Source organism: Chlamydotis macqueenii, chromosome 8 (assembly GCF_036417535.1).
Source record: "Chlamydotis macqueenii isolate bChlMac1 chromosome 8, bChlMac1.mat, whole genome shotgun sequence".
NCBI classification, from domain to species: Eukaryota; Metazoa; Chordata; class Aves; order Otidiformes; family Otididae; genus Chlamydotis; species Chlamydotis macqueenii.
The window spans coordinates 12,786,079-12,803,920 of record NC_141563.1 but is presented as its reverse complement, the minus strand read 5'-3'; the positions used below and the strand labels follow the sequence as shown (position 1 = coordinate 12,803,920).

Sequence of the window (17,842 nt, the reverse complement as noted above, 5' to 3'; positions counted from 1 at the left end):
TCCTTCTTCAGTGAGCTTGTTTGCAGAATTCATTTAAGCCAGGTCCTAACACTGTACTTGGGCTACCCCTCTCTAGTAGCACACTTTGGTCATACAGTGTAGTAATCATTACCAATCGACATAAAAGTAGAGTGGTTTAATTGCACACATTGTCATGAAAAAGTATATATATACATACACACGCACATTGTTGTGTATGTTTTCCTATGCACACTTTAAGCACAGGCTACAGGCTGTTCTCAGAGCAGCAGTAACGTGTTAATGTAGCAGCTCTGATGTTAATCCCTGAATTAATCCCTCCTGATGCCACACAGTCTTCTTACTGTAAGAAAGCTATTCTTCTCAATTTAATATAAAGGCACGAGCCTAGCTGCTGTCATTTTCTTCTTTTCCCTGAAATCTCTTAAATTTCCTACTACTCCTTTCTTTTATAGTCAACTGTCCCAGCACTAACCTGTATGAAGCCAATGGTTCACGAAATTCCACACGATTGCTTTTTTTCACGTTGCTTTCAAGAGTGGTCACTCGAAGAGGGCTGCGTGAGGACTTCTCCTTGGTTGATTTATTTTGGCTGGAGGACCGGGAAGCTGAAGCAGAAACCAAAGAATCCTCTATGTACCTATATCTCCAGAAAAAGAAAGCTCTCGGGGCTGAAGAGTTAAGAATACAGTTTCTCCTGGGTTCAAGAAGCACTCCAAAGTAGCATTTAAAGTACTCCTTCTCTTTTTCAGCAAGCTGATTTCAACAACTAGGAGCAAGGTGGCAAGTGCTTGAAACAATAATTATATTTAAAGAGAGATAATAATGCTTAAACATTAATTATAAGTAATTAAATCTGTGAAAGTTTACTGTGTTGCCACAGAGGTCGATCTGTCTGTTCTCCAGCAGCACACTACCAGAACACTCTAAATAGTTAGTACTTAAAAACGAGAGCTTATTTCTTATAAGCAAATAAAGAAGCATCAAATTTAGCATTCTGTCAGGGTGTAACAGTTGACAAACATTAAAAAATATAAACAGCTAGTCCAGTGTAAATATAGACATACACAATTGTTATCCAAACCTCCACAAAAATATGGTATCAGAATGGGATAAGCACTGCTCACTCACAGCACGGGGAAAGTCTTTCACTCCCTCTCACCAAGTGACTATGACAAGACACTTTCCTTCCTAAGCTAAGGGAAGAAAACATTAGTTTCTCCTGAGCAGTTAGAGTTTCATGAATAAAGATCATTAGCAGGGTACAACTTGGGGTCAGGGAGGAGAAATCAAGTTTTCCAGGAACGCAGTGGCTTTACCCTGCCTTACACGCTCTCTCCTCAGTAATACATACCCTTTCTGCTTATTTTCCTGCCAGCGCTAACAGAGGGCTTCTTGGCATCCATGACACAATCGAATACAGCTGTGCTGGTGGGAGCTATTTCCAATTTGTTCTCTATATGACGTAGCTAGAATTTGAAGATAATGGAAATTAGAATATTGTTTTCATTTTTTAAGTTACAGTGGGTTTTTTTCCCCCCTAACATGACAAATTTTTTCCTCATTTTTGTAAAGAATAAAACTGCAGGCAAAAGCAACTTCACAAGGCTCATGTTGCAAAACTATATAGCCTTATGGCCAGAACCTACATCAGATTATTAAGGTTTAAAAAGATTATCTAATTTAGGTTTTGTTGCATAGTTTTGTTTCCCTAAGTAGGCTGTTGTGAAGAAGTTAATTATAACATGCTACTCAGAGCCTCAATGCTCGGCCTGAATGAAATATTCATTCGATTTGGAATAAATTCTGTAATACTCTTTTCAAAACGGAGCATGATACAAGATTCCACATATAAAACATCACACTGATGGATCAGCTATTCGAGATGAGAGGAACAAAGCTATGGGAAAGAGCTGAACTCCCTGACAACCCAAGCTGCTTGGCTTCACTGAAGCCAACTTTTAAAAACTAGTGTGACATCTTAAGCACCTAAGTCTAAGATCTCACAGAAAGACAGCAATTCCAACACTCAAAGATGGAAAATTATGAAATACAATGGTGCTGTCTCTGTTTCTGACTGGTTTGGGTAAGAAGAGAAGAGCTATTTTTTTCAAGTTTTCAGAAAAATTACAAGCCACCACTTTCCTAAATAAAAAGGTAATATTACACTCAAGAATTAGCAGGCATTACTATACTCAAGACTAAGCTTGCTGTGGCAAAAGATTTCTTCTACTCTGTGTGGAAAACATTTTGCAAGATACAACAATGTTCATCATGTACACACTCCAAACTGCTTGCCCTATTTTCAACTTGTTTAACAGACAATCACTGAGCAAAATAATACTTTGGTTAAAGTTTTTGTAGCCATCAACTGTAAGAAGAAGAAAAAAAAAAGAACAGGAAAAAAAATCAGTACTTACAGCAGCCTTAGTCTGAGAAAAAGTAGCCCATGCTGCAGTTAGATCTTCCAGGGCAGAAACAAAGAAATAAATTTCTCATTAGTACATGGAAAACAATGAAAAAAAAGTTGCTTCAAAACAATTTTAATAGGCTTACTAATCAAGTTCTTTTAATGAGTCAATTTCAGCCTGTAAATCTCCTCTATGAGAGGCTGTTATCAGTCAAGAGTGATCTTAACAGAGCAATAAAATATGTAATGTAAAATTTAATGAGTTCACTATGTTAGGTTGAATACATTATTACACTTGAAATCAAATCACCACACATTATAGAAGATGTCAGAAGATTAAATAAAGCTGCTTATCTATCCCAACACAAATACCTTACATTTTCCATTACAGTACAGTTTAACTACTCTTATTTCCCCCTTCCATTCTCTTCTTCAGTAAACTAAGCATGAATACATGGTCACTGAAAGATTCTACTTAAAAACCAAGCTTTGAGCACGTGAACTTTGAATAGTAATAATTTTGAACTATACACCCTACAAACAAAGTAAAAGTAGTATTTGTGAAGAACAATTAGGAGGCACTATTCAACTGCAGCCTTTTAATCTAAACAGATAGCACATACTCTATGCATAACTCAGTTCAGTAGGATGCAGTTGTACCTTCCCCTAAAAACACTGACTTCCTCAGTTTCCCTATTCTTTTGGTTTCTAATGTTTTTCTTCTAATCTAGTGGCTTACGCAATGCAACATCCAAAACTTTAATGTGCATCAGAACCATGGAGAATAACGGTATTAGAAATTTTTTAAAAATAAAAATCTTTTCCTTACAGTACAAAAGCTGACAACTTCATTTCAGGTAAGAAGTAACAACACAAAGGAAGAGGGTTAAGCAAGTAATATAGAAACAACTTTGCTTTGACTTCAAGAGATGGTCCTTCATGCCTACAGAACATCTCAATTTCATAAGGTACATAATTTTAAAAGAAACTGAACATATCACAGGAAACAATCAGCAATAATGTCCTCTTATAGATAAAATAATAATGTCTCTACTTTTGAAATAACTTCTGGAGTCCAATTTTGTCATAGTGGAGATCATAATACCGACCTGGAAACACAAACATGCAACTCAGTTGCTCTACAGACTAGAGCTTTCTTCCCCTCAGAGATTCAGAGGTGTACTGTTGGTTTTTTGTTTTGGTTTTTTTTTGTTGTTGTTTGGGGATTTTTTTTTCCCCCTCCTCCTTTCCTAATTTACAGAGTAATCATGACATTAAAAAGCTAACAGGATTTCTCCAGCTTAAGGAGACAAAAATGCTGCAAGTCATCTTAGTTTCAAGGTAATGCCGCTATTCAAGTGTCTTTACCTCTTCACCACTTTGGAAAGAGTCAGGAACAACTGCCTATCAGGCAATTCTTCACTTCTTTCAGAAGCCTAGAGCTCCCAATTTCTGTTCCTGCACTGCTCCTCTTCTACAGTACTCAAAAAAAATCTGCCTCTGCGCCATCTTGGCAACCATACCATAGGCAGGCAATTCCTAATGCAGGTCAGGTAAATACTCTGCAGATCAGAGTATGAAAGTGCTGTCTCTGCAAAAAGGAAGTCATATAACACACGGTCTTAGCTTCCCAATTGAGGCGGGAGAATGCCTTCTACAAAAACTCCCCAAAGGCTCAAACAACTCATGATAAAACACTTTCCAAAACAAGGCAATAAAACAGAGAAAATCCATACCTCTAGTAGAATCTTTGCTTTGGTTATGCCTCGGATTTTGTAGAGGCACCTCATTTGACTTGCTGCTCCACATCGTGTCAATTTATCTACAAAAAACCAGTCATGTAATAATCAAAGAAGAATAAAGTAAGAACAAATGCATCTTATGCTAGAGAGAACATAACCTTGATCCCTATCATAAAATGTTCACCTCATATGATGATTTCAAACTCATCTCATGAACAAGATCAGAAAATCAGCACCAAATCGCAAATGTGTTCACAGCTTGCCATTTTTCAGAAACCACCTAAGTCTGTGGATAAAGAGGGTTTTGCTTTTGTTCTTATTTGTGACAAAGATGAGTGAACTTGATAAAAGGAAACCCAGATCATAGTCGTAAGTATTCCAGCAAGTCTGAAGAGAAGCACACTGAAATACTACACATGAAGGGGTAACAGAGGCAGCACTGCATGGCTTGAACCTGTAAAGGCTTGGCGAAAATACCCAATTCCACCAATGACAGATGAATGTGTCACCCATCTCTGTTAAAGAAAAAGGCAGAACAGAACTGCGCAGTGGGACACTACAGCCAGGAAAAAAAAGACAGGACTGGAGCTGTTCTTTCCCGTGACCTTCAAAGGCAAGACCCACCGTGAATCTAAAAACCTGCAAACTCTGAGTAACAAACCAGGCAGCCGCTATCACCAAAGGAGTTCTTAATAAAGGAAGAAGAGAGAGAGAGAGAGAGAGGGAAAAAAAAAAAAAGCTAGTCAATCAGGAAAGGTAATTTTTTAAAGAGGCAGCAGGTAATGTATGCAAATAGTTATTTCTCATTACTTCCTCTGCAACAGACAGGCTGTCATAAGTAAAGATGTAACAGACTTTAAAGAAGTGCTACATAAGGAAAAAAAAAAGTAAATTTAAGAGCTCTAAGAAGAACATATACAGCCAACAAAAACTCCGATTAGTCAGTACTGCCATTACCCTCTCACCAAGCATCTCCTATACAGGGGCACATGCTTACTGAGCTGTCTGTCTTCGCAACAGACTGAGGACATTTCTGTTATGAAAAGAAAAAATCATGTGATCACAGAAGTCACAAAGGAAGTTCTGGACCTCTAAGAGAGTCATAAAGGTAAATTTTCCTTTATCTTCTCTCGTGCACTTCCAGATACAATTTTTCTTATTTTCTGAAAAATTCTTTTGCTTTCACTTACCTACAGTGTGCCACATAAAAGGGCATTCAAAGATAATGGCCACTCTTCTGATAAAAGGTAACTGAACATCCCACAAAATTAACACTGTGTACTAATTACTGGAACAGATCATTGCCTGTATATTTTGTGACAAGGATTTTATTCATATATGGTTTTAAGGATACCCACAGTGATCAACAATGAAGTTTAGTCCTCACGTTCAGTCACATAGCTTGTATTTATGAAGTGAGTTATTCCACAAAACTGTTCCTATGCCCCAGGAAAGACTATCAATAATAAGAACACAGGTCTTCAAAAGACTTTCAGTTCTACCTTTCTTTAATGACTACAAATAGATGTTTGAAAGACACGGGAAAATATATGTGAGCCTATACATTTCATAGAAACACAGAATAATTTAGATTGGAAAGGACCTTTAAAATCTTAAGATCTTTTGAACTTAAGATCAAGTTCAACCACGTGTAGGTACAGAAACACACACATACACACACATCAGGGAAGTTCACAATACTGCAGAAATTCTAGAAAGAAGTGGGGAGTGGTTTTTTTGTTTATTTGGTTTGGGTTGTTTTTTTTTTTAAGTATCTAGTTATGGGCAGCAAGGCAAGTGAAGTCAGAAAATTCTGCTTCTAGGACAGGTGCTGCAAAGCTCATTCATGCAGAACCACAGCTTTGTGCTTCACATCATTCATGCTGTAAATCGTAACACCACCCTGCCCTGGAACTCATCTAATTGATCTTTTCTATCACTGTAGCAAAAAGCTAGTGTGCTAGAAAAGTAGAAAACAAGTATTAATAAAAATGGAGGAGTTTTCTCATAAAGAACCAATTTTGAGAGCTGCTGGGAATGTCATATCATACCATTATCGGGTTTCTTGCCCAAACATAAACATAACGAAACCTACTCAACATGTAAATTTAGTGAGAACTCCCAGACAAACAACCTTAAACAAACTTAAGGGATGAAGTATCACTCTTCATGTAACTGCTTGGGATTTATTCTTATCCTTAGAATTACTAGTATAGACAGGATAACTTAGTCAGGGACTAGAATTGTTTTCATCATTATACACACACAAATTTGTACAGCTTATTTTATGATGCCTCTGTGAATGCAGTATTGTAATATACTCTATGTATTCCTTAACTCTCTACAAAAATTACCAGATTATTTTTAAAAGTTTGAAATTGCTTGTTACAACTTTCATCCTGACACTCAAGTAAAAGCTGTCAGTCCTTTACCTGAGCTCAACAGAACACAAGTCAAACAGTGTACACAATTCTGAGAACATCTTAGTTCTACTAATAATTCACAGATGCATGCTGAAGGTCACTAATGGCCAGTAGTTCCGTGCCAATGTCTTGGTTCAAAAGTATACAATAAAGGTCCTATTTGAGGTCACTCAGCCTCTCCTCCTTTCTGTACAAGCTGGGAAGTAATCACAGGGCATCCTGCTGTATTTCTCCTAGCAATTATCTGCAGTGCCAGCTTCAAGCATACAATACGGCACTTACTGGCTTCAGTGCAGCCTGCTGAGATCCACACAGCAGTTTTGCTTAACTCAGGTTGTTGCTGTTTGGGGAAAAAAAAAAAAAAAAAAAGACATGCAAGAACCAAAAACTCTGGAGCTGTCTACAGTTTCAGGAAGCCAACACTGCAGCAGTTTACAGTCACAACGTAGTCTTCCTAATTGTAAGGATTTGGTTTTCAGATGTCCCTCTCCTCTTCCTTTGGAAGGATGGGAGAAATTGAGCAGCTTTTCAAAACCTACCTACAAATCATTCCCACCAACCTTCAAATTCAAAACCTACCTACAAATCATACCCACCAGCCTTTAAATTCCTACATAACTTCTTTCTATTGTCACAGTTTACATGAATAACCAGCATCTTACAAAAACCAAGTACTTGTATAATTCAGTACCTTGTCTCTGCAAGAAGTTAAACCAGACCAAGAAGACACTACATGCTATCAAGAGTACAGCTAGGGGGTGGGTGAGAAAAAAGAAATAAATCAAGACACAGTTGTCATGTCTATTTATAGGATTTGCATGCAGGGTAGTGGACCAGTTAAACACTAAAACACACTGAAATCAATACCGATCAGAGCATAATACTAAACTAAAAAATTATGCAAAGGAAGTTAAATTATTTTTAAAATACATTTTATATCCATACAAAATTTGTCTCAATGTCCCATACACAACATCACAAAATTACATTCCGAAATGACTACTTCAAAAAGATTTTTCTCTGCTAAACTAAATGATCCACTACTATTTAACATACAGTTTAAAGGAAGTAGGGGGACAAAAAGCAGCTCAACAGATGAAATGCCAAAGAACTTTTGAGCCGACAGCAGTGATAGCAAAAGGTTATCTGCAAGATGGGTAAGGCGAGGAGGATCTCAAAAGTTTGTTGAAAAAAGGTGGAAGACTGCAGAATCAGCAGAACTGGTCTTCTGGTTATTTGTTCACTGGTAGACACAGACGTCCTACACAGGTTCATTCAAGGCTGGTTTGCCAAGCCTTGCCTTGGGTGAACGGTTAAAATACAAACACCATTGTGCTCCGACATTTCAATCCCACATCAAGGCCTCATCTCATTCCTTACTCATTTGCCCAAGATTTAAAAAAAAAAAAAAACAAAAAAACCCAACCAAACAAAACCCCAACCCACCACACACAAGAGAAGGCATAGTAGAACTGCTACAAATGAGGACCCAAGTGGAAACTACCACGAAAAAGATAAACACCAACCTCTGGGAAGAAACTGGGACACACAGATACATCACACTCTTCCACAAGCACTGTTCTTACGGAAAGACATTAAAGAAGACTGACAGTTCAGAAAGCGCATGAGAAGACACTAGAAAGGAGGAATGGAAACTAAGAGAAAAACACTGCCAAATAAAAACGAGTAAAAACAAGCACTAAATTTACTACCAAACATACCAAGGATGGCATTGAAAGGCACAACAGATAACAAAATAATAAGTCAATACAGGAAGAGGACAGCATTTGGAAAGGCGCAGGAGATATGAAAGTAGAATATGCCTAGCAAAGGTACACAAAAACATCAGGAGATAGAAAACAGGGCTGGGAAAAGAGAAGGAAAGGTGGTGAGAGAAGCAGGATATAAAAAGGAAGAGAATGGAGAAAGGCAGGAAGGAGAGAAAAATTAAATGCACTTTTGAAGAATCAGTAAAGAGTAGTAAAAAGGAACAAAAGCAACTGGTATATTAGTCCAATTGTAAAGTTTTTCAAGCACCCTCAGTATGATTTTTTTCTTAGTAGCACAACCTCGATAAGAAAAGGCAAGAGGAAACTCAGAAGTCACGGCACTGAAACAAGGAAATGGGAGAGGAAACTGAATCATACAGATTCCGTGAAGGCAGAGAATGTGAGCAAGAGATTGCCCACTGTTATTTTCACTAGCATTTAGCGGTTATGCAAAAAAAAAGAAAAACCCAACGCAGTATGCACAGGGAACAGTATTCCTCAAGACTTCACTTCTTATAAAAACACCAGGGATACCAAACGGGAGAGATATACCACAAAAGAAAAGATGAAGCCTTGCTAAGAGTCGGGAAATAAACAAATCTAATATTGACTTCTACAGGATATTCTTAAATGTTTAATCCCCAAAGTGGTAGGTTTTGCTACAGACTGGGTATACAATGCATGAGGCCAGCAATTCACACAGTTTAAGCTACCATAAGGCAGCAGTGCCAAGAAAAGAAGCCATATTTTCCTTTCTTTATGCCTTGGCCTCTCTTACCTTATTCAGGAAGAAAGTCAATGGCATTATGTGGCAAAGAAAAGTGGACTGAGAATGTGGTAAGGTCTGAAAGTGGCTTTTTTGTTCTTTTTGCCTTATTAGTTTTAGCTATATCATACCATAAGCAACAACCTCCATGCAAGCAGAAGGAGAAGGAATGGAAACATTGGGGAACAGCTGCATCAGTCTCAGTCCTGTACTAGCTGCTGTCACGTATCATAATCTACAGTTGTTCCCCAAAAGCAAGTGTTTGAAGCTGCTATTGCCTTTACCTCAAGGAGAGTGGAGAAAACAAGAACCATTCACTTCACCACCTTCTTACCTGTGGAGATACCACTGGAGTCTACAAGCCTTGCTCCAGTGTATCCCACTGCACCCACACCTTGCACAGCACAGGCAACTTGTCCATGCAGCAAATAGGCACAGAGACAAATAAAAAGTTTTAGATATGTTTCTCCCTATTTACAAAAATATTTTAAGTTTTCATGTACAAATAATTGAGAGTTGACTTCTGAAGCCTAAAGACCCTCTGGAACTCCTATCTGTGCAGCTACAGTTCTGCATTACTGGCAACAACAGATACACACAGGTGGACAGCCACAATCAGATGTAGTCAAGTAAACTGTTTTTCTGAGCCAGTCCACTGAAAGTGATGGAATTTCTATTTAAAGATGCCAGAAACACTTTCCATGTCTCCTCAAACTCCACAGAATACAATTTAATATGATATGTGTTAGTCTGGAATACAAATACCTTTACCTACTCATTCTTCTGGAATCTGAGCTTTTACCATATTGCATTATCCCATTTAAACAAGAGATAAAAATATCCAGAATACATTGTTCTAAACATTTTTTGTTATGCGTATGGGCTTTTAAAGTGGGGGGGGTTTTTTGATACAAGAATAATATAATTTTTTTTGGCCTCATCACATTTTGAGAAAACTTTGTCTCTCAAAGCAATTAGATGCAAGTGATTTACTGACCTACCTCAGAACTGAGGACATGTTGCAGCACAGCAAACAAATGCCTGACGTATTTGTCAAAAAAGTGCCACATCTCCAGAATCTATAGCTGACTCTGCACAATCAGAAGTGTCCTCCTCTCATGTTCTTTCAATGCTCATTTATACAATAAGCCTTATGAAATTCATTTCAGAGGCAAAGGTTCAGAAAGGAAGTTAATATTAAAAATCCAAGTACAACTCCAATTGCACAATGCTTCACGGACACAAACTGCATCTTAAGACTTCTCCTCTACATTATCTTGAGTCTGCAATCTCTGCTCTGCTCCTCCAAAATTATTTCTGATACAAAGTTAGGGATTTTTCTTCTTCCAAATTTTAAGTGGTGCTGAGCTAAAGAGTCAGTGGATTCAAACTATTCAGAGTACTTCTATAGGTAGGTTTGCTGATATTTAATCTGACTGGCTGCTAAAACTATTCAACTTAGAAATACTTTACCAGTCCAGATTGCACTGCACCCCAAAAGCAAGGCTGTATGTAATGACAACGGGCACAATTAAGTAAAGCTGATGCAAGAAAAAGCTGGAAGTAACAACACCAAAAAAGCCCAAGGAGCTTGTTAGCTGCTCTGAATACATAAAATTTTAGATAATATTCAGTATTTTGTCTTGTAATGCAAACAGTAAATATACCAGAAGAACTCACATTCCAATCATTATGACTTTGGAAAATAATAAATCCCCAAAAGCTTTGAAAGTAAAAGTAATATACCAATAAAATTTGATCTGTCTTAAGCTAGAAAAAAAAAAAAGCTTTTAGGGATATTAAGGTTATTAAAAAAGAAAAAGAGTAATCAAGATACACTGCACACTTGCAGATAGAAAAGCAGTAAAGAATTTCAAAGCACGTCTTACTCGCACTAGCTGTTAACATGGAAGATAAATGACATCAACAGTCACACATCCATCAAATGTCAGAAAATAAAGTAGAAAAATATGAATATGTTTCATGAGCTCTAAGATTAAATCACTGGCGTCAGTCAGCTACTAAATTTGCATCTAAACTACAGTAAAGATTTTTCTATAAATGAAACATTACTGAATCTGATTGTCTCCAACTGTATGCTGAGGATGGACATTTTCAACGCCTTTCTGCTATGAGAAGACATGGCAACTTGCAAAAGTATCTCTGCTTCATCACAAGTGCTGTAAAAGTAAAAAAAAAACCAACTTGGCACTAAAAAATAAATTAGCGGTTTTACTGAAAGCAAAACGCATTGGATGTCTTACTCTGCTGCATCACATGCTAGGAGATACTCTGAGGAAATCTATTGAAATGAATGTTGTGACAGCTAGCGTAACTTGATTCATTGTTCATGAAGAAATCAGAGTACAAAGGCACGGAGAATGCATCCATTTATTAAGGAGATGCACATGAGGGTTTGCCCATCCATTCACAAGTTCTGTATTTTCTTTGACTTCAAAGATCTTTGGATTGATGACAGAAAATAAAATAAGCAACTTAGCCTAGTTTCAAGAACAAATAAAATACTCCTGCATTTGTCGCCTTGGCCTTCAAAACAAAAGTTTGCTCGTTCTGTCTACAGTTACTAGAAACTGCACATTAAAAGATTTAAATTCTTGCAGCCCATAATAAATCCATTGAGCAGAATATGGTCAAATTCTTCAACAAGTCCTGTCTCATCTCACAGGGAACACTCCACTGTGAGCAAGTCTTCTTAGAACTTACGGGCAATCCTCTCTGTCCAGTACAAGAACCAGACCTGACAATTTTAAGAGTCTAAGACAACAGCTTTCAGCTGCTCAACAATACCAAGGACATACGAGCAGAGCAGCAACTTCATCTGCAGTTGCGTCAACTGCAGACTGATTGCTGTTTTCTTTCAAAGCAGAATAAAATGCATGAAAACTTAAGGGAAAACGTTCCAAATGTCACTTTCTCAAGTTTGATGCCTTTGCTGTGAAACTGCATTGAGAAGTAGTATCTGAAAAATGTCTCAATAATAACATGAGACACAACAATCCATGAGACAAAAAAATCCAGAACCCCATGACAAGCAGAACAATGACCACCAGTGCTGTCTCCGACCTGGCATTACAAAGACTGGTACCAGGACTCTGCTGAGAACACTTTTTCTTGGCTAGCTAAAAACAGTAATAAAATATTTTATCACATTTAAATAACTCCACCCCGTTAAATGCTTTAAGTGCCTAAACTCCAAATCCAGACTTTTCTGTTTCAGTGGGAGAATTCCACCCGATGTATTTGCTATCAGCAAACAACACACACCATGTTAATACGACTGGAAAACAGCAGAGGAAAATGTAACTCAAACTTTTACACTCTGCCATGGATCAGACTCAGTGTGAAATTCTGCCCTCAGTGAGGGGTGTTCTTACTAAGCTAAAACACAGCCAGAATTTCTGTTAGCATTCAGTAAGTTTCAATCGACCTAGTATAATTGATTAGTTAATTTACTTGCTCTATTCTTTCTGCAGTATATTGACAAAGGTTTCACACTTACAAGTAATTTTATTCTCAATTGAGTAGTCCATTAAAGTCTATTATATCATTAGCACAACGATACACATGTATCTTCCAAGCACTTACCTCTATGGATAAATTCTACACTCAGACAATTCTGATCCAGCCACACGCCTAATATATTAACTTTACTGGGAAAGTTTTCTCTCTGCAATCAACTACCAAAACCCTTCTGTTACCATTATTATACCACTATACCTGTCCTCATATTTGTCTGAACACCATGAATTACATCAGTTTAAGTACATCAGTCACACAGTTCAAACAGTGCTGCTGCACTGATTAAAAAGTCACACTCCTGATGCACATTTCTACAGTAGAGTTAAGCAGATTTAGCAACTTGACAATGATAAAGAAATGCATATATTCCTCCCTACCTTCCCTAGCAATCTTGCCACTCCTCTGTGATAGATGCGGTGCTCATCAGACTGTGTCACAAGCCAGTTCAACTCACTAACCCAGCGGAAAATGATTCACTTTTTCTTCTTTTGTTTGGTTAGTTTTCTACCAGTTTATCAAACTGAACCAGGCTGCTGCACGGTCAATGTCAGCACTAGTCAAAGTGCGGGAAGAGAAGCAACAGCAAAACATCATGCTGGCTCACCTTAGGTTGTGCAGCTTCACCTAACTGCCACCGATACAGCAACATCAAACAGATCTAGCACTATGTGCACTAACGCTCCTGATTTCAAACACACGCTTAACTTTACAGACGTTAATAGGACTACCACCTCATCTGGGCACGCTAAAGTCAATGAGACTAATCACATTAATGGCTTTCTGCACAAGCATGTTTGATATAACATAATTTTCTAGGAGAAACAAGCAGTATGCCTGGTAGAGGGGTGCAAGGAGATGCAGAAAGTGCATTATACCTGAGTCAATAAAACCTTTAGAGTAGAAGTGGCACCTCCAAGATTAGACTCTCATCCATTTAAGGAATGCTTTTACTACGGTGGCACAAATCACTGATAAAGTTATTTCAAGGCATGAAAGACACTGTCCACACTGGGACTGTTATATCCCTAAAGTCTTTCTAGTGCTACAGTGGCAAACTTCTGCTATACACCAGCTCAGTAAAACAAATTCATGCAAACAAAGTGTTTTATAGTTTTAAAGTCATGTTCTTTCAGTTGCCACCACACCTAGCCTAGGGTGTCTACCAGAAGATCTACGCCAATCAGCAGTATAATTTCCGCAGTACCCAGGCCCCTTCCAGAAATGTGTCATTACTACGTAGATTAAGTTGCTTTATTTTGTGGATGCAGCATACCTTTGTTCAAGGTAGCGTCACTCACAGAAACTGAAGCCTTCAACAGTTTACAGTGTTTGCATGGCCACACCCTCAGTTGCATTTAATTATCTAAAGCATTACCTAATGAAACTGTTGTAGCAACCAGAACTATACGAAAGAGTGAGCAGTTCACATAACTTAGCCCGTCCATGCAGACGGTCTGACAGAATGTTCTGAGCTCACACACAAGTGCCCGACTGTCTACAGCTCCACACATTTGTCCCACAAGCAAGTACGCTTTTGGTTGCAGTACGCTCTTGAATAAGTTTTCAAGCCTGTACACTCTGTAGCCCTGTGAAGCAGTTTAAGACAATCAAAACACAGACATGACTGGTTAAGTTTTAAGTTTTCAAGTGCAAGACACTGAGCGTTCATCTACACAATGAAGCTATTTGACACATAAATCTCCACAGGCACATACGTACACAACGTGCCAGGAGATGCTTGGCTGCTGAGATACAGCTTATATTCAAAGATAGAAGGATAAATTATTCCAGAAGAACTACATTGTATCACAGAAAACTGCATCCACGGAAAAAAAAAAAGAAGCCACAGTCACACCAGTATAAAAACCCTTATACCAATAGCAGCCAAAATGAATGGCACCAACGAAGTCAGAAAACGCTTGGGGCAGACGTCACCCTGGGATGTAAAAGGCACTTTCAGCGGGCAGGCACGGAGCGATGCCGGCCCTCATCCCCCAGCCCGACAAGCCCCAGGCCGAGGGCAGGAAGCCCACGGCACACGCGCAACCAGAGCGCACATTTAAACTTTAAAAGCCAGCGCGGGTCCAGCGGGGCGGTTTCCGAGGGGAGCGGGGCCCAGCCGCCCGACAGCCAGCCGGAGCCTGCACAGCTGCACAGAAAAACCCGGTTTCGGCGGTTTTCCCATACAAGGCGAAAAGACAACAGTGAAATCAGAGCTCCCCTACCCTCTCCCTTCCTCCGCTACCCGCTGATACAACAAGTAAATTAAAACTAAAAGGAGGAAGACTTAAAGGAGAAGATGGGTACAGCAGAGGATGGCGAACCCCGCCGCCAGCAGAGGCCAAGTGACAGCCGGCAGCACCGCCCGCCCACCGTCCAGCGCCCCGGGCCCCCGGCCGGGCCCGCTGAGCCCCCGCGAGCCGCCGAACCCGGCCCCCGCCGCCAGCCCCGCCCCGGCTCCACCTCGTTCGGCGCCCCGGCCCGTAGCGGGACGGCAGCCCCCAGCGGCACCGGGCCGAGCGCGGCCTGGGGCGGCGGCACGGCCGCTCCCGGCGCTTCCTTACCTGGTCGCGGCGGCGGCGATCGACGCCCGGCGCCCCGGGGGCAGGTCCCGGCACATCCCGCAGAAGCGGAGAGAAGGGCGGCGGGAACTGACGGCGCCCCGAGCTCGGCTCCGCTGCCCGCCGGCGCGCAGCTCCCCCTCAGCGGCGCCAGCCCGCCGCCATTACCGGCCAACGACTGACACGGAGCGGCAGCGAGAGCGGCGGCGCGAAGCAGGGCGGGAGTGACCGGCCACCTCTCGCGAGAACCGGCCCGCCGCCGACCTCCACAACATGGCGGCGCCCCGCCGCTCCCGCTCCTCACCGCCAGCGCCTCACCCCCGCCGGCGGCCATGTTGGGTGCGGCGCGGCTTCCCCTCCGCTCCCCGCCCTGTCCCACCGCTTCGACGGGCCGCAGCCGAGCTGTCCCGCAGCTCGCCTACCTTGCTGAAGCCGAAGCCGGGCTGAGGTGAGGAGCGGAGCCCGGCGCGTCGCGGCCCCGGCCCCGCGCCGCAGGTGCACCCGGGGTGGCGGGAAGGGCTGAGGGCGGCGCCGGCCCAGCGCACCTTTCATGGTGCCCGGCAAGCCCACGCAGCGTGGCGCCTGGCCCCGGGCGAGGCGGCCGCCGGCCCCGCGGCGTGGGCGGCCAGGCCTCCCGCCGCCCCGCCGGGCCTCCTGTCACCCCACGGGCCCGGAGAGCTTCGAGCCCTCACGCTTCTCTGGGCGCCAGACCCCTCCCCTCAACCTCAGAAAAACGTCGTTTTCCAATATTTTCCTCAAAGCTTCCCCCCGCCCGAAGGGTTGTGCAGGCTTGACTTGCCGGTTCAGTCCACATGCAAATCGTGTGAAAATAAAAGAGCTGCGGCAGAGCTCTCGGTTTTGATGCAAGAACAGGGCTTCGCAATGTTTATTAAACCGCTGCTGTGGAGCGGTGCCAGCGCTGATGCTGGCATTCCTGAAGCAGCTCCAGTCGAAACTAGGGCACCACTTTTTAGTCATTTGTATTCATAGCTAAGTCATCTTTATAAAAATAATTTAATTTTTTTTTTTCAAAATGAAAGCAGCTCTGATTACAGTCTCCCAGTTGCCAAATTTAAGTTTAAATAAACAACATTTGCAATACTTCATAGAGATGACTGAGTAGCACTGGCTTAATTTCACTTTTAACAGTCATTATAAACCTGGAAGAGTTTGTTAGTATACTGTCTTCTATTGCATAGATTCCACGCCAAAGATGCGTTTAAACTACCCAGGTTTCAAAAATAGGTCTAAGATGTTATGCAGCTATAACAAAATTATTTCCACTGAAGAAGGAAAGTTATTAGAATAGGAAAAAAGAAATTCTTCCTACAGTTATTCTGGGAATGTCTCCTTCAGGGCTTGTCTACAACTTCACCAGAGCCTGGTTTTCAGTCATTAGCATGATTGTTTGACTACACATGCCAGATTTCTTCGGGGAGCTCGGGGGCGGAGAGTTATCTACCCCAACCACTAAAGGATCACAAAAACTAGTGGAGCTTTCCCACTCCCTTTTTTTTTTTTAACGAAAAAGGATCAAACTATTTTTACGTAGCCTCTCCTCTTGTGAATGGTCAACATTTTGCATACAAATTATTCCAATATGGGAATACCATACAAAAACACAGAGAGACCATTACAGCTGCAAAGCTTAGGCAACGCAGAACTTAATCATGTCACAATTACAGGATACCCATTTATCCTTAATTTGTCTCTTTCACATACACAAGCTAATTACAGAGTGTATTTTCCAGCATAAGCATAGCTCATTTGAAAGAAGAGGTAAGCTTGAGATGTCAGTGGTTAAGCCTTTGAAAATTTTTCTCTTTTGCCAGATGAGGGAAAAAATGCGTGAACACTGAAAGACAAGCACAGTTCCAATGGGAAAAAGTGGTGAGTAGTGCCTAATTCTCTCCCGAATCCTCAAAGAGCAAACCTGCTCCTCCCAAACACAGAAGACTGTAAGTAATAATAATAACAATGACAATTTCAGTCAATGGAAACAATATTACTACAGTGTATGGGATCCCTGATCAGAGACTAGGGCAAATGAAGTTATTACATTCCCTGTCATCACCTAGTGTTTGCTTAAATTTACTGCTTAATATTGCTGGATTGGCAGCCTGTTTACATTATTCAGCACTTTTGTAATGAACTACCTCTGTAATTATGCTTTTAAACATAGTTTCTCTTTTCTTCTTGGAAGCAGTTAATCTAGTTTCATGCTCCTCCTTTTAATCTTCAGGCAAACAAGGCATCACATTAGGATTTTCTCAAACATGAAAATCATTTGTTTTCAGTCAGTCAAATAAAATTAAAGGACAATGTTTGTCTACTGTTTTTGCTTCTATTTATTCTCTGTATATGTCAGTGGAACCTAATTGTAAAACTTCAGATTACTTTTTCAAAGATTCCCAGCCAATGGACATAAAGCTCTGACAGGGAGAAGGACATTCTTACAGAAAATGTGTCATCTTGTGAAATTCTTATCTAAAGGATTAGAAAAAAAGAAACTGTTTACCTGCAAACAGCTACAGCTGAGTGAAAAGGAAGAATTGAACGCGCTCCAGCTTGATGAACTGCTCACTAAAATGCGAAGCAACGGAGATAGCTGCAGCAAGCACTGCCCAAGCGCTGAAAGTAGTGGATGGAGAC

At 40.7% G+C, this 17,842-nt stretch overlaps 1 protein-coding gene and 1 long non-coding RNA gene across 9 annotated transcripts in view; one reads left to right on the top strand and one right to left on the bottom strand.

The window, feature by feature from the left end:
- CEP350 (centrosomal protein 350) overlaps positions 1 to 15,345 on the bottom strand; it is a 75,343-nt gene extending 59,998 nt beyond the window's left edge. For 5 of the 8 annotated variants that reach the window (XM_086754058.1, XM_086754060.1, XM_086754057.1 and 2 more), the window contains exons 1-5: positions 15,194 to 15,345; positions 4,126 to 4,211; positions 2,400 to 2,443; positions 1,334 to 1,448; positions 455 to 587 (exon numbers count right to left, since the gene is read on the bottom strand). In XM_086754058.1, coding sequence (XP_086610184.1) covers positions 455 to 587; positions 1,334 to 1,448; positions 2,400 to 2,443; positions 4,126 to 4,198 — 365 coding nt within the window. In that variant the 5' untranslated portion in view covers positions 4,199 to 4,211; positions 15,194 to 15,345. The remainder of the gene's footprint in view (positions 1 to 454; positions 588 to 1,333; positions 1,449 to 2,399; positions 2,444 to 4,125; positions 4,212 to 15,193) is intronic. The other 3 variants (XR_015259276.1, XM_086754055.1, XM_086754059.1) reach the window with 1 other exon arrangement.
- A 157-nt stretch (positions 15,346 to 15,502) lies between these two features.
- Positions 15,503 to 17,527, top strand: LOC147599927 (uncharacterized). The gene is made up of 2 exons (XR_015259277.1): positions 15,503 to 15,638; positions 17,023 to 17,527. It is a non-coding gene; the product is annotated as an uncharacterized LOC147599927 (long non-coding RNA).
- Positions 17,528 to 17,842: the final 315 nt, after the last annotated feature.